The sequence below is a fragment of the Scyliorhinus torazame genome, chromosome 5, assembly GCF_047496885.1.
Source record: "Scyliorhinus torazame isolate Kashiwa2021f chromosome 5, sScyTor2.1, whole genome shotgun sequence".
NCBI classification, from domain to species: Eukaryota; Metazoa; Chordata; class Chondrichthyes; order Carcharhiniformes; family Scyliorhinidae; genus Scyliorhinus; species Scyliorhinus torazame.
The window spans coordinates 98,486,888-98,502,430 of record NC_092711.1 but is presented as its reverse complement, the minus strand read 5'-3'; the positions used below and the strand labels follow the sequence as shown (position 1 = coordinate 98,502,430).

Here is a 15,543-nt window from a genome sequence, read left to right as displayed (position 1 = left end):
GTCATGTCTAGAGTATTGAACACGAGGGTGGCAATTAGTCCAGAGGTGGCGATTTTTTGGGTTTCAGTAGCCCGGAGGTCCAGGGGGAGAAAGAGGCCGACGTCTTGGCCTTTGCTTCCCTGGTCGCCCGGAGACGGATACTTCTAGCTTGGAGGGACTCGAAGCCCCTGAAGTCGGAAGCCTGGCTGTCAGACATGGCGAGTTTCCTGGGCTTGGAGAAAATCAAGTTCGCCTTGGGAGGGTCGTTGTTAGGGTTCGCCCGGAGGTGGCAACCATTCATTGACTTCTTTGCAGAGAATTAATCATCAGCAGGGGCGGCGTGGGGGTTAGGGGAATGTGGTATAGGGGGTCATTTAGGCAGCTCTGGGTGGGGTGGGCTACGGCAATTGCACTATGTACTTTGTTTACTGTACAGCCCTTTTGTTTTCTCGATCTGGAATTCCTCTGTTTACAAGGCCGAAAAATACCTCATTAAAATTGTTTGTTAAAAAAAGTTTCAACACACTGCTTTTTTAAAAAAAAAAAAAAAATTTTTATTAAGGTATTTTAGGCATATAGAAAAAGTGACATTGTACAGTACAGAAAAAAAGTCAAGACACAAATTACAAATTAAACATAGTGCAAACCACGGCTCTGTTCACGCACGGGCCTGCCTCAATATCCCCCTACTCTACTCTACCCTAGCCACCCCCCCCACCACCCCCTCCTGCTGACGCTTACTCCTCTGCGAAGAAGTCAATAAATGGCTGCCACCTTCGGGCGAACCCTAATAGCGAACCTCTCAAGGTGAACTTGACTTTCTCTAGGCGAAGAAAGCTATTCATGTCTGATAGCCATACCTCAGTCCTCGGGGGCCTTGACTCCCTCAATGCTAACAGTATTCGTCGCCGGGCTACCAGGGAAGCAAAGGCCAGAACGTCGGCCTCCCTCTCTTCCTGGACTCCCGGGTCCTCCGAAACCCCAAAGATTGCCACCTCTGGGCTCATTACCACCCCAGTTTTCAATACCCGGGACATGACATCTGCGAATCCCTGCCAATACCCCAAGTTTAGGGCATGTCCAGAACATGTGTACATGGTTAGCCAGCCCTCCGGCGCATCTAGCACACTTGTCCTCCAGCCCGTAGAATCTGCTCATCCGGGCCACCGTCATGTGGGCCCGGTGCACGACCTTAAACCGGATCAGGCTGAGCCTGGCGCATGTTGCGGTCGTGTTTACTCTGCTCAGGGCATCTGCCCAAATACCGTCCTCCAGCTCCCTCCCCGAGCTCCTCCTCCCACTTAAGTTTCAGGTCCTCGGTCTGCGTTTCCTCAGCTCCCATTAGTTCCTTGCAGACGTCTGAAACACTACCCTCTCCCACCTCTCCCCTAGAAACTACCCTGTCCTGCCTTCCATTTGGCGGGAGACATGGGAAGGACGGCACCAGGCTGCATACAAAATCCCTCACCTGCAAGTATCTAAAGTTGTTTCCTCTCGCCAGGCCAAACTTCTCCTCCAGCGCCCTCATGCTCGGAAAGCTCCCTTCCAGGAACACATCCCCATCCTCACAATCCCCGCCCTCCTTCACAGTCGATATCCCCCCGTTCATGTTCTCTGGGGCAAATCGGTGGTTGCCGCAGATTGGGGTCCACACCAATGCTCTTACCTCCCCTACATGCCTCCTCCACTGGCCCCAGATCTGAAGAGTCGCCACCACTATCAGGCTGGTGGAGTACCGTGCCGGCGGAAGTGGCAGAGGCGCCATGACCAGGGCTGCTAAGCTAGTGCCCCTGCGCGAAGCAACCTCCATCTGCTCCCAAACCGGCCCCGCACCCACCATCCATTTCCTTATCATCACTATGTTGGCCGCTCAGTAATAGTTGAAGTTCGGCAATGCCAGCCCCCCTTCTCCTCTGCTCCTTTCAAGCATCACCCTCTTCACCCGCAGGGACATCCCTGCCCATACAAATCCCAGAATAATTTTATTCAGCTTCTTAAAGAAGAACCGCGGGATAAAGATAGGGAGACACTGAAAAACAAACAAGAACCATGGGAGAATCGTCATTTTAACAGTCTGCACCCTCCCCGTCAATGACAGCGGAAGCGCATCCCACCTCTGGACCTCCTCCCTCACTCGTTCCACCAGCCAGGACAGGTTGAGCTTATGCAACCAACCCCAGTCCCGTGTCAACTGAATACCCAAATATCGGAAACTCTCCCCCACCACCCTGAACGGTTGCCATAATACCGTTCATCCCACCATTGGGTCCGATACATATAACAGCAGATCATCCGTGTATAACGAGACTCTGGTTCCACTCTCCCCGGACCAGCCCTTTCCAGCCCCTAGAAGCTCTCAGTGCAATTGCCAGCGGCTCTATGGCCAGCGCAAACAGCAGTGGGGAGAGAGGGCAGCCCTGTCTTGTCCCATGTTGCAGTCTAAAGTTATCCGATGTCGTCCTGTTCATCCTTACACTCGCCTCCGGGGCCTGATACAATAGCCTAACCCAGTCGATGAACCCCACCCCGAACCCGAACCGTCCTAGTGCCTCCCACTCCCAATCGACCCGGTCAAAAGCCTTTTCAGCATTCATGGCTACCACTATCTCTACCTCCCTACTCTCCGGGGGCATCATAATCACGTTGAGCAGCTTTCTTAGGTTGGCCACCAGCTGCCTCCCCTTTACAAACCCGGTTTGGTCCTCCATAATTACATCCGGTACACAGTCCTCAATTCTGGTCGCCAAACTCTTGGCCAGTAACTTGGCATCTACGTTGATCAGAGAGGTCGGCCTGTGTGACCCACAAGCCTCCGGGTCCTTATCCCGTTTCAGAATGAGCGAGATGGTGGCCTGCGACATCGTCGGGGGTAAACTCCCTCTGTCTCTTGCCTCGTTAAAGACCCTGACCAGCACCAGCCCCACTATCCCGGCAAATCTTTTGTAAAACTCCACCGGATACCCGTCCAGCACCAGGGCTTTACCCGGCTGCATGACCCTCAGGCCCCCCAATACCTCTTCAATCCTGACCAGGGCCCCCAGTCCATCCACCAACCCCCTCCCCACTCTTGGGAAGGACAGTCCGTCCAGGAATCGCCTCATCCCCCCCGGTCCCCCGGGTGGTTCCGAAGTGTACAGCTTCCTATAAAAGTCCCTGAAGACCTTGTTCAGCCCTGCCGGGTCACCCACTAGATTACCTTCCCCATCCACAACCCTCCCTACTTCCATGGCCGCTTCCCTCTTCCTCAGTTGCTGCGCAAGCATTCTACTGGCCTTCTCCCCATGCTCATAAATCGCACCTTTTACCATTAACACACTGCATATTTAACACTAACCTAATTTATTTGACTTTTAGCCAGAATATTAGCCCCTGTAAATAGGCTGGAGTTTGTTATCAGCAGAAAGAGACCCAAATGAACATAGTTCAGTCCTGAATGTGAGAAACAGCAAAATCCAATCACTGTCGTTACTTGTGGCCTCGTTGGTGTCTCAGCAGGGAGGATGACTGAGCGAATCCCTTCCCACACTGAGAGCAGGTGAATGGTCTCTCCCCAGTGTGAGTTCGCTGATGTACAGTGAGGTCAGATGATCGTCTGAACCCAGTCCTGCAGTGAGAGCACCTGAACGGTCTCTCGTCAGTGTGAACACGTTGATGGTACATCAGTTCCCAAGAACTTTTATAGCACTTCCCGCAGTCTGGACATTGAAACGGTCTCTCATCAGTGTGAACTCGCTGGTGCTTCTGCAGGTTGGATGACTCAGTGAATGCCTTCCCACACTTGGCGCAGGCGAATGGCCTCTCCCCAGTGTGAATTCGCTGATGTACAGTGAGGTGAGATGAGTGTTTGAACCCAGTCCCGCAATCAGAGCACCTAAATGGTCTCTCATCAGTATGAATACGTTGATGGTACATCAGATTCCCAGAACTTTTGTAGCACTTCCTGCAGTCTGGACACTGAAACGGTCTCTCCTCAGTGTGAACTCGCTGGTGTCTCAGCAGGTGGGATAACTGAGTGAATCCCTTCCCACACTGAGAGCAGGTGAATGGTCTCTCCCCAGTGTGAACCCGCTGGTGTCTCCGCAGGGCCGCTAACTGAATAAATCCCTTCCCACACTTGGAGCAGGTGAACGGTCTCTCCCCAGTGTGAACTCGCTGGTGACTCCGCAGGGCCGCTAACTGAATAAATCCCTTCCCACACTCAGCGCAGGTGAATGGTCTCTCCCCAGTGTGACTGCGTCGATGAGTTTCCAGCTGGGATGGGGAAGTGAATCCTTTCCCACAGTCCCCACATTTCCACAGTTTCTCCTCAGTGTGACTGCATTTGTGTCTCGTGAGGCCTGATGATCGAGCAAATCCTTGTCCACACACACAACACGAGTACGGTTTCTCCCCACTGTGAACGATGCTTTTTCCTTCCATGTTCAAAGTACGATGATATTCAGGATACGATAAACTGAGGAGTCTGGTGCTTGGTTTGAGTTTCCAGACTTTGAAGCCTCCCCTTCAAACACCCTATGAAACGGATTTAAAAACAGAAAATAGGGAGTGAGAGAGAACCCACAAAAACATAAAGGCAGGTTGTGAAATTGAGCTGAATGAATCTGGTTATTGTGGGGCCGACACTTGGAAAAAGTGACCATGTGACCATGAAAATGGTTGAATTGTTATAAAATCCAATTGACCTCTTTGGGAGGAGAAAGAGGTGAAGAGGGATTTTGTATATCTACAAGACATATTAAGAGAGCAGTTGGCAAAGCAAATTCGATCTGAGCATCATCAAGAGTAATATTGATACTGAAACTATGCTTCTGGTGGCATATGGATTAGCACTGCTGCCTCACAACTCCAGGGACCTGGGTTCAATTCCGGTCTTGGTGACTGGCTGTGTGGAGTTTGCACTTTCTCCCAGTGTCTGCGTGGGTTTCCTCCCACAGTCCAAAGACGGGCAAGTTAGGTGGATTGGCCTTGATAAATTGCCGCTTAGTGTCCAGGGATGGGCAGGTTAGGTGGGGCTATGGGGCTACAGAGATAGGGTAGGGGTGTGGGCCTAGGCAAGGTGCCCTTTCAGAGAATCATTGCAGACTTGATGGGGCGAATGGCCTCCTTCTGCACTGTTGGAACTCTATGGTTCTAATTCTATTCTATGAATCTTTCTAAAGCTCTGGTCACCACTCTTCAGGAAGAATGTGAAGGTTCTTGGAGAAGGTGCAGAGGAGATTTACCAGAATGGTTCCTGCAAAGGAGGTTGAGGGGAGATTTGATCGAGGGCCACAACATTATGCCAGATTTCCATCAGGTGGACAAAGAAACTCTGCTTCCGTTCACTGATCGTACAAGCACTAGGGACACAGATTTAAAGTTTGGGGTAAAACCTGGATTGAACTATATAAGATCCTGAGGGGTCTTGACAGATGGATGTGGAGAGGATGTTTCCTCTTATGGGAGAATCGAGAACGCAGGCATCACTGTTGCAAAGTGAGGGATCACTCATTTCAGATGGCGATGAGGATTTTTTATTCTCTTGAGGGTTGTAAGACTTTGGAACTCACGCCCTTAAAAGGCAGTAGAAGCAGAGTCCTTGAATATTTTTAAGCAGAGCGGGATAGATTCTTGATGAGCAAGGAGGTGAAAGGTCATCAGGGGTAGGCAGGAACGTGGAGTTGAGGTTAGAATGAGATCAGCCGCAACCTTATTGAATGCGGAGCAGGCTCGAGGGGCCGAGTGGCCTGTTCCTAGTTTGTATGTAAAAGGTACAGGAGATATGAGGTGATATGAGATGTATGGTTTTACAAAGCGTGTGGAATGACCTGAAACTTGCTGCCTATGAGGGAGTTTGAAAATAGATACAATGAATGATTTGATTTCAAAAGGAAATTGGATAGACGTCTGAGGGAAATAAACCTACGAGGATACAGGGATAGAGCAGGAGAATGGCACTGACTGGATTGCTCCAGAGAGCTAGCAGGACAGTGATTGACCGTCAGCCAAACAACCTTTATCCCATTTTCAATATTTTTATATCCGCTGAAGAGAAATGTTCAAAGGGGCTGGTTTAGCTCACTGGGCTAAATCGCTGGCTTTTAAAGCAGACCAAGGCAGGCCAGCAGCACGGTTCAATTCCCGTACCAGCCTCCCCGAACAGGCGTCGGAAGTGGCGACTAGGGGCTTTTCACAGTAACTTAATTGAAGCCTACTCGTGACAAATAAGCGATTTTCAATTTTCATTTCAAGAAAATTACAAAAAAACCTTTTGGACTGGAAAAGGGAATGAAGGATTACCTGATCCTGTAAGATTATGAACAGGTTTGATATGATCGACAATTGGAAGATGTTTCCACTGGATAAGAATAAATATGAGTTAGTCATTAGTTAATCGAATGTGCAGTTCAAGAGCAGTTCAGACGGATTTCACTCATACTTTTCACGTGTGCAAAGGGATTTCCTCAGTTTTCCCACTGGCTAACACTCCAACTTTAAAAGTCCCAAACCATTTGATCCGATTTCAGCACATTGTTATTGGCGAGGGGCAGTTTAACTATTCAGTCCAGGGAGACAAAAATCACTGTTCACCTGAACCTTCTCAGACCCCAACACGGTAACAACTCCCTGTTCATGTTTGGTCTGTTGTCAATCACACCCAGGACAGACCTGTGGTGGACGGCCTGTACTATTTAGTTGCTTTATTAATTTATGTAATAAATTTCTTACCTTGGCCAAATGGTACCAATCGTAATCGGTTGGCAAAGCATAGTTTCTATCTGCAATATCGATTTCAATGGCTGGGGTATTACTCATCATGCATAGCAGCTGAGAATGTGCTCTATCCACATTACAGATGGTCCTCGCACATGCACCGAGCCCGGCTGTGACTGGTGCATGCGCTGACGGTGCGAGGAGCGGGAAAGAAACAATCGAGCGACTTTCAGGATTGGAGCCAGTGGGTGGCCAGCGAGCAATAGAAGCTGCGGAGTGAGCCGGGAGGCTTCATAAATACCCCGTGGAGGCTTCAACTCCCGAGGAAAATGTTAATGGTCCCGTCTTAAACAGCACCGAACAGAGTGAGAGCTGAGCGGTGCCAGGCCCGGGTTACCGGCCGCCATCTTTACAGAGGACAAGGTGCCGCAGGCACATGCACTGCCAGCCTGGACCGGATGCCAACTACATAAGAACATAAGAACTAGGAGCAGGAGTAGGCCATCTGGCCCCTCGAGCCTGCTCCGCCATTTAATGAGATCATGGCTGATCTTTGTGGACTCAGCTCCTCTCTCCGGCCCGTACACCATATCCCCGAATCACTTTATTCTTTAGAAAGGCATCTATCTTTTTCTTAAAAACGTTTAAAGAAGGAGCCTCAACTGCGTCACTGGGCAAGGAATTCCAGAGATTCACAACCCTTTGGGTGAAGAAGTTCCTCCTACACTCCGTCCTAAATCTACCTCCCCTTATTTTGAGGCTATGCCCCCTAGTTCTGCTTTCCCCGACCAGTGGAAACAACCTGCCCGCATCTATCCTATCTATTCCCTTCATAATTTTATATGTCTCAATAAGTTCCCCCCGCATTCTTCGAAACTCCAATGAGTACAGTCCCAGTCTACCCAACCTCTCGTCATAATCTAATCCCCTCAACTCTGGGATCAACCTAGTGAAACTCCTCTGCACTCCCTCCAGTGCCAATATGTCCTTTCTCAGGTAAGGAGACCAAAACTGAACACAATACTCCAGATGCGGCCTCACCAACACCCTATACAATTGCAGCATAACCTCACTAGTCTTGAACTCCATCCCTCTAGCAATGAAAGACAAAACTCGATTAGCCTTCTTAATCACCTGTGCACCTGCACACGAACTTTTTGCGTCTCGTGCACCAGCACACCCAGGTCCCTCTGCACAGCAGCATGTTTTAACATCTTACCGTTTAAATAATAATCCATTCTGCTGTATTCCTCCCAAAATGGATAGCCTCACACTTGGCAACATTGAATTCCATCTGCCAGACCCTAGCCCATTCACCTAAACTATCCAAATCATTCTGCAGACTTCCGGTATCCTCTGCCCTTTTTGCTTTACCACTCATCTTAGTGTAGTCTGCAAACTTTGACACATTGCACTTGGTCCCCAACTCCAAATCGTCTATGTGAACAACTGCGGGCCCAACACTGATCCTTGAGGGACCCCACTAGTTACAGGTTGCCAACCAGAGAAACACCCATTTATCCCCACTCTCTGCTTTCTGTTGTTAACCAATCTTCTACCCATGCTACCACTTTACCCTCAATGCCATGCATCTTTAGTTTATGCAGCAACCTTTTGTGTGGTACCTTGTCAAAAGCTTTCTGGAAATCCAGATATACCACATCCATTGGCTCCCCGTTATCTCCTGCACTGGTAACATCCTCAAAAAACTCTACCAAATTAGTCAGACATGACCTACCCTTTGTGAACCCATGCTGCGTCTGTCCAATGGGACAGTTTCCCTCCAGGTGCCCCACTATTTCCCCCTTAATGATAGATTCCAGCATTTTCCCTACAACCGAAGTTAAGCTTACCGGCCTATAATTACCCGCTTTCTGCCGACCTCCTTTTTTAAACAGTGGTGTCACGTTTGCTACTTTCCAATCCTCTAGACTCTGGGGTGGTCCCAGTGAATTTTGATAAATTATCACTAGTGCGTTTACAATTTCCCTAGCCATCTCTTTTAACACTCTGGGATGCATCCCATCAGGGCCAGGAGACTTATCTACCTTTAGCCCCATTAGCTTGCCCAATACTGCCTCCCGAGTGATTACAATCATCTCAAGGTCCTCACCTATCATATCCTTATTTCCATCAGTCACTGGCATGTTATTTGTGTCCTCCACTGTGAAGACTGACCCAAAAAACCTGTTCAGCTCCTCAGCCATTTCCCCGTCTCCTATTATTAAATCTCCCTTCTCATCTTCCAAAGGACCAATATTTACCTTAGCCACTCTTTTTTGTCTTATATATTTGTAGAAGCTTTTACTATCTGCTTTTATGTTCTGAGACAGTTTACTTTCATAGTCTACCTTACTCTTCTTTATGGCTTTTTTAGTAGCTTTCCGTTGTCCCCTAAAGACTTCCCAGTCCTCTAGTCTCCCACTAATTTTTGCCACTTTGTATGTTTTTTCCTTTAATTTGATACTCTCCCTCATCTCCTTAGATATCCACGGTCGATTTTTCCCCTTTCTACCGTCTTTCTTTTTTTTGTCGGTATGAACCTTTTCTGAACACTGTGAAAGATCGCTCGGAAGGTTCTCCACTGTTCCTCAACTGCTTCACCATGAAGTCTTTGCTCCCAGTCTACCTTAGCTAGTTCTTCTCTCATCCTATTGTAACGCATTTGTTTAAGCACAAAACACTAGTGTTTGATTTTACCTTGTCATCCTCCAACTGTATTTTAAATTCCACCATATTGTGGTCGCTCCTTCCAAGAGGATGCCGAACTATAAGATCATTAATCAATCTTGCCTCATTACACAGGACCAGATCTAGGACTGCTTGTTCCCTTGTAGGTTCCATTACATACTGTTCCAGGAAATTATCCTGGGCACATTCTATAAACTCCTCCTCAAGGCTGCCTTTACCAACCTGGTTAAACCAATCGATATGCAGATTAACATCTCCCATGATAACCGCTGTACCATTTCGACATGCATCCGTTATTTCTTTGCTTATTGCCTGCCCTACCATCCTGTTACTATTTGGTGGCCTATAGACTACTCCTATCAGTGACCTTTTCGCCTTACTATTCCTGATTTTCACCCAAATTGATTCAACCTTGTCCTCCATAGCACCAATATCATCCCTTACTATTGCCCGGATGCCATCCTTAAAAAACAAAGCTACACCACCGCCCTTACCGTCCATTCTATCCTTTCGTATAGTCTGATACCCTTGGATATTTAACTCCCAGTCGTGACCATCTTTTAACCATATTTCAGTAATGGCCACTCAATCATCGTCATTCACTATGATTTGCGCCATCAACTCATTTACCTTATTTCCTATACTACCAGCATTCAGGTAAAGTACACTTATGCTGTTTTTTATGTCTTTGTTATGAATCCTAACACCTTGATCAGTAACTTTTCGCAATTTATTTTTCCTCTTACCCTTGCTCCTAATTTTCCTTGTCTTTGAACCCATATCTCTACATAATAACCTGTCACGTAACCTGCTGCCTTGATCTCCATTAACCATTATACTGTTCATAGCTTTACACTTCCCTTCCCCCCCCCCCAACTTGCTAGTTTAAAGTCCTTGTGACCAACCTATTTATCCTATTCGCTAGAACACTGGTCCCAGAATGGTTCAGGTGAAGACCGTCCCAACGGTACAGGTCCCTCCTGCCCCAGTACTGATGCCAATGCCCCATGAAATGGAATCCCTCTTTCCCGCACCACTCCTTTAGCCACGTGTTAACTTCTCTAATTTTCTCAACCCTATGCCAATTGGCACGTGGCACGGGTAGTAATCCAGAGATTATAACCCTGGAGGACCTGCTCTTTAATGTAGTCCCTAGTGTTTGATAATCCCCAAACAGGTCCTCTTTCCTAGTCTTACCTATGTTGTTAGTCCCAACGTGGACCACAACAACTGAATCCTCCACCTCCCTCTCCAAAATCCTTTCAAGCCGATCAGAGATGTCCCTCACCCTGGCACCGGGCAGGCAACATACCATGTGGGACTCTCGATCTGGCTTACAAAGGATGCCATCAATCCCCCTAATTATAGAATCCCCTACAACTACCACTTGTCTTTTTGCTCACCACTCTTGAATGGCTTCCTGTACCACGGTGCAGTGGTCAGTCAACGCATCCTCCCTACAGCCCTCTTCCTCATCCACACAGGGAGCAAGTACCTCATACCTGTTGGACAAGGTCAAGGGCCGAGGCTCCTCAACTCCTAAACTCAGGATCCCCCTACCTGCCTCCCTTGCAGTCACACCACTCTGTCCCTGACCACTGTCCGAATTAACAGAACTTATTCTACCGGGTGTGACTGCCTCCTGAAACAAAGCGTCCAGGTAATGTTCCCGCTCCCTGATGTGTCGCAGTGTGTGCAGCTCGGTCTCCAGCTCATCAATTCTGAGCCGAAATTGCTCGAGCAGCCAACACTTGCTGCAGATGTGGTCACTGACGGTCTCAATGGGATCCACCAGTTCCATCATCATACAGCAACAGCACATCACCTGTCCAGCCACATTCAACTAGTTAATTAATTTAAATATTTTTTTTAAAAAAAATTTTCTTTATAGAACCTCAAGGATAAACTCGAACACCAACCAAAACACAGCCCTCTCTCGCCACTCACCTAAACTCAGATGCACTCTGTTCCAATCAGCACTCCATGTCTAAAGGCACTCCTGCCACACCTTTTGTGCACTCACCTCTCCCATCACTGTCCCGGCTCTCTCCTCCCGCGCTTTTTAAATCTCCCGGCTCTCTCCTCCGGCACTGTTTTGCTGTCCCGGCTCGCTCTGCTCCCGCGCTGTTTTCGCTCTCCTGGATTGACTGACTGGAGTCTCCAGGATTTGATTTGATTCATTTGTGGGAGTCACTGGCTGGGCCAACATTTATTGCCCATCCCTAATGTTCCTTAAACCGAGTGGCTTGCTCGGCCATCTCGGAGGGCATTTAAAGAGTCAACCACATTGCTGTGGTTTGGAATCGTGTCGGGCAGATCAGGTAAGGATGACAGATTTTCTTTTCTGTTCATTCACGGGATGTGGGTGTCACTGGCTGGGCCAGCATTCACTGCCCAGCACTAATTGCCCTTGAACTGAGTGCATCTCAGAGAGCATATTAAGAGTCAACCAACTGACTGGATCTGGAGTCACATGTAGGCCGACCAGGTAAGGATAGAAGATTTCCTTCACTGAAGGACAGGAGTGAACCAGATGGGTCTTTGCAACAATCGGCAATGGTTTCAGGGTAATCAGTGAACTTTCAACGAGTTCAAATTTCACCTTCTACCTTGGTGAGATTCATGGGTCTTTACAACAATCGACAATGATCATAGAATTTACGGTGCAGAAGCAGGCCATTGGCCCCATTAGGTCTGCAAAGTATTGAATTCAAATATTACCTTCTGCCTTAGTGAGCGTCAAAGCTCGGAAATCATTAGGACAATGCTGCCTGAAATGATGGCAGAAACCCTCATAACATTTAAAAAGTATTCAGACAGACATTTGAATTGATGTAACTTAAAAAGCTACAGACCACAATCTGGAAATTGAGATTAGGCTGAATACCTACTTTGTAGCCACGATGAGCTGAATGAAATGCAACAGAAACAACAAACTTTAACAAAATCTGGGCTAGTAACTCTCACTGCAAACAAGGTCAGCAGTTTGCCCAGTTTACCTGCCAAGTATGCTAATGCGGTAGTTTTAAAATTTACCTGCATACATAAGAGTACTGTGGTGAACCATTGTGTACACCTATATTAGGGGATGTAAGGTAGGACCTGCACTACAGGTTCGCCGGTAGCCTCTGCCGGCTGGCTCCATCCACTAGGAGCTGTATAAATATGCGTGTCCTCCATTGATCTGCCATTTTGCCAGCTGCAGTAGGAGGCCACACATCTGACTGCAATAAAGCCACAGTTGTACCCAATCTGAGTCTTTGTGCAATTGATCGCGCATCAATTTATTGCAGTCAGGTTTTCAACAAAATGGATATCAAAATCAAACCAGATCGCCTGCAGCTGGATCTGCACTCACCCGACGCCAGAAAGGACTTTACTCACTGGCTAGCTTGTTTTGAGGCTTACATCAACGCTGTGATCCCGACGCCAACGGAGGCTCAGAAGATAAACGTCTTGTATTTTAGGTTGAGCTCCAGCGTGTTCCCGTTGATCCAGGACGCCTCGGGTTATGCGGAAGCGATGGCGCTCCTAAAAGAACACTATGCGCAGAAAACCAACACGCTCTTTGCCAGGCACGTACTCCCCACTCGTTCTCAACTCCTGGTGCGTCCATCGAAGACTTCTGGTGGGCCCTAATCCCACTCGTCCAGGACCGTGACTGTCAGGCTGTTACGGCTGCTGAACATGCTAATCTCCTCATGCGTGATACTTTCGTAACAGGGATTGCGTCGGACCGCATCCGAGAACGACTGCTGGAAGGGGCCACGCTTGACCAAGCGGAGATGAAAACGTTAGCGCTCTCCATGACGGTCGCATCCCGTAATGTCTAGGCATACCCCCCTCGCCACGCGACCTACCGTCCTACCCCTCCTGGACCCCGCAAACAACCCCCCCAGCTGGGGCCCAGCCTAGCCAATCCGCCTAGCCGCATGCCGATCCACACACCCAGGGGGTCCCCGCTGCTACATCTGTGGTCAACAGAAGCCCCCCCCGCCAACTCTGCCGGGCCCCCACCTCCACTTGCAAGTCCTGTAGTAAAAAGGGCCACTTCACAGCTGTGTGCCAGGCCCACGCAGTCACCGCTTTCGTGCCCGCTATCGCCCCCTCCCCCTGCCAAATGCACAATGGGCGCCGCCATCTTCTCCTCCCGGGGCCATTTGTGGGCAGTCGGTGCCGCTATCTTCCCCCCCTCAGTCCACATGCGGCCATGGGCACCGCCATCTTGCCCAGCACCACCAACGTGCGTCCCATGGGTGCCGCCATCTTGTCCCGCCCTGTAATGTGCGCCGCATAGGCGCCGCTATTTTGTTCCCCACAGGACCTCCGGACATCCCACAATCTGGGTCGCTGACACTCTCCATCCAAAACATCTGATGACCACCCGCAGCTCACCTCGATGACGCTGGACCAATCTCGTCCACACAACCGGGCCACCGCTTCGACAACGGTGAAAATCAACGGCCACGTGACCTCTTGCCTGCTTGACTCCGGGAGCACCGAAAGCTTCATACACCCGGATACGGTAAGGCGCTGCTTCCTTGCGGTCCAACCCGCCAATCAAAGGATCTCCCTGGCCTCCGGATACCACTCCGTCCCGATCCGAGAGTTTTGTATGGTCACTCTCACTGTTCAGGGCATAGAATTCAGCGGTTTCCTTCTCTACGTCCTTGCTAATCTCTGCGCTGCACTATTGCTGGGCCTGGATTTTCAGTGCAATCTCCAGAGCCTCACCATTACATTCGGCGGGCCCCTACCTCCACTCACCGTTTGCGGTCTTTCGACCCTCAAGATTAACCCCCCCTCCCACTTTGCCAATCTAACTGCGGATTGCAAGCCCGTTGCCACCAGGAGCAGACGGTACAGCACTCAGGACAAGGCCTTCATCAGGTCCAAGGTCCAGCGGCTGCTTCGGGAAGGCATCATCGAGGCCAGCAACAGCCCCTGGAGAGCCCAAGTGGTAGTAGTAAAAACTGGGGCGAAACACAGAATGGTCGTGGACTACAGCCAGACCATCAATCGGTACACGCAGCTCAATGCGTGCCGCCTCCCACGCATATCTGATATGGTCAATCAGATTGCGCAGTACCGGGTCGTCTCAACAATTGACTTGAAATCCGCCTCCCACCAGCTCCCCATCCTGAAATCGGACCGTACGTATACTGCCTTTGAGGCGGACGGTCGGCTTTATCACTTTCTTTGGGTTCCTTTCGGCGTCACTAACAGGGTCTCGGTCTTCCAAAGGGAGATGGACCAAATGGTCGACCAGTACGGTTTGCGGGCCACATTTCCGTACTTAGATAATGTCACCATCTGCGGCCATGATCAGCAGGACCACGAGGCCAACCTTGCTAAATTCCTCCGCACCGCCACTCTTCTCAACATTACGTATAATAAAGAGAAGTGTGTGTTCAGCACGACCCGCTTAGCCATCCTCGGCTATGTAGTCCAAATTGGACTTCTGGGACCTGACCCCCGAACGCATGCGCCCCCTCATGGAGCTCCCCCTCCTCCACTGCCCCAAGGCACTCAAACGCTGCCTGGTGCTATTTTCCTACTACACCCAGTGGGTCCCAAACTATGCAGACAAGGCCCGCCCATTCATACAGTCCACTCAATTTCCCCTCGCGGCCGAGGCACAACATGCCTTTGCCCGTATCAAAGCTGACATAGCCACGGCCGGGATGCATGCAGTGGACGAGGCACTGCCCTTTCAAGTAGAAAGCGACACTTCAGATGTCGTCCTTGCCGCCACTCTAAATCAGGTAGGCAGACCCATGGCATTCTTTTACTGCACCCTTCATGCCTCTGAAATTCGGCACTCATCTGTCGAAAAGGAGGCACAAGCTATCGTTGAAGCTGTGCGCCATTGGAGGCATTACCTGGCCGGCAGGAGATTCACTCGTCTCACTGACCAATGGTCGGTAGCCTTCATGTTTAACAACACGCAGCGGGACAAGATCAAAAATGATAAAATCTTACGGTGGAGAATCGAGCTCTCCACCTATAATTACGAGATTTTGTGTCACCCCGGCAAACTCAACGAACCCCCAGATGCCCTCTCCCGAGGTACATGTGCCAGCGCACAAGTAGACCAACTCCGGGCCCTGCATGACAGCCTTTGTCACCTTGGGGGGGGGGGGGTCACATGGTTGTACCACCTCGTCAAGGCCTGCAATC

At 49.5% G+C, this 15,543-nt stretch overlaps 1 protein-coding gene across 1 annotated transcript in view; it reads right to left on the bottom strand.

Annotated features, from left to right (window-relative positions):
- Nucleotides 1–546: 546 nt before the first annotated feature.
- LOC140417814 (uncharacterized) overlaps nucleotides 547–15,543 on the bottom strand; it is a 150,236-nt gene continuing 135,239 nt past the window's right edge. The window contains exons 6-7 of the mRNA XM_072501267.1: nucleotides 6,259–6,316; nucleotides 547–4,484 (exon numbers count right to left, since the gene is read on the bottom strand). Of these exons, the coding sequence (XP_072357368.1) occupies nucleotides 3,445–4,484; nucleotides 6,259–6,316 (1,098 nt within the window). The 3' untranslated portion in view covers nucleotides 547–3,444. The remainder of the gene's footprint in view (nucleotides 4,485–6,258; nucleotides 6,317–15,543) is intronic.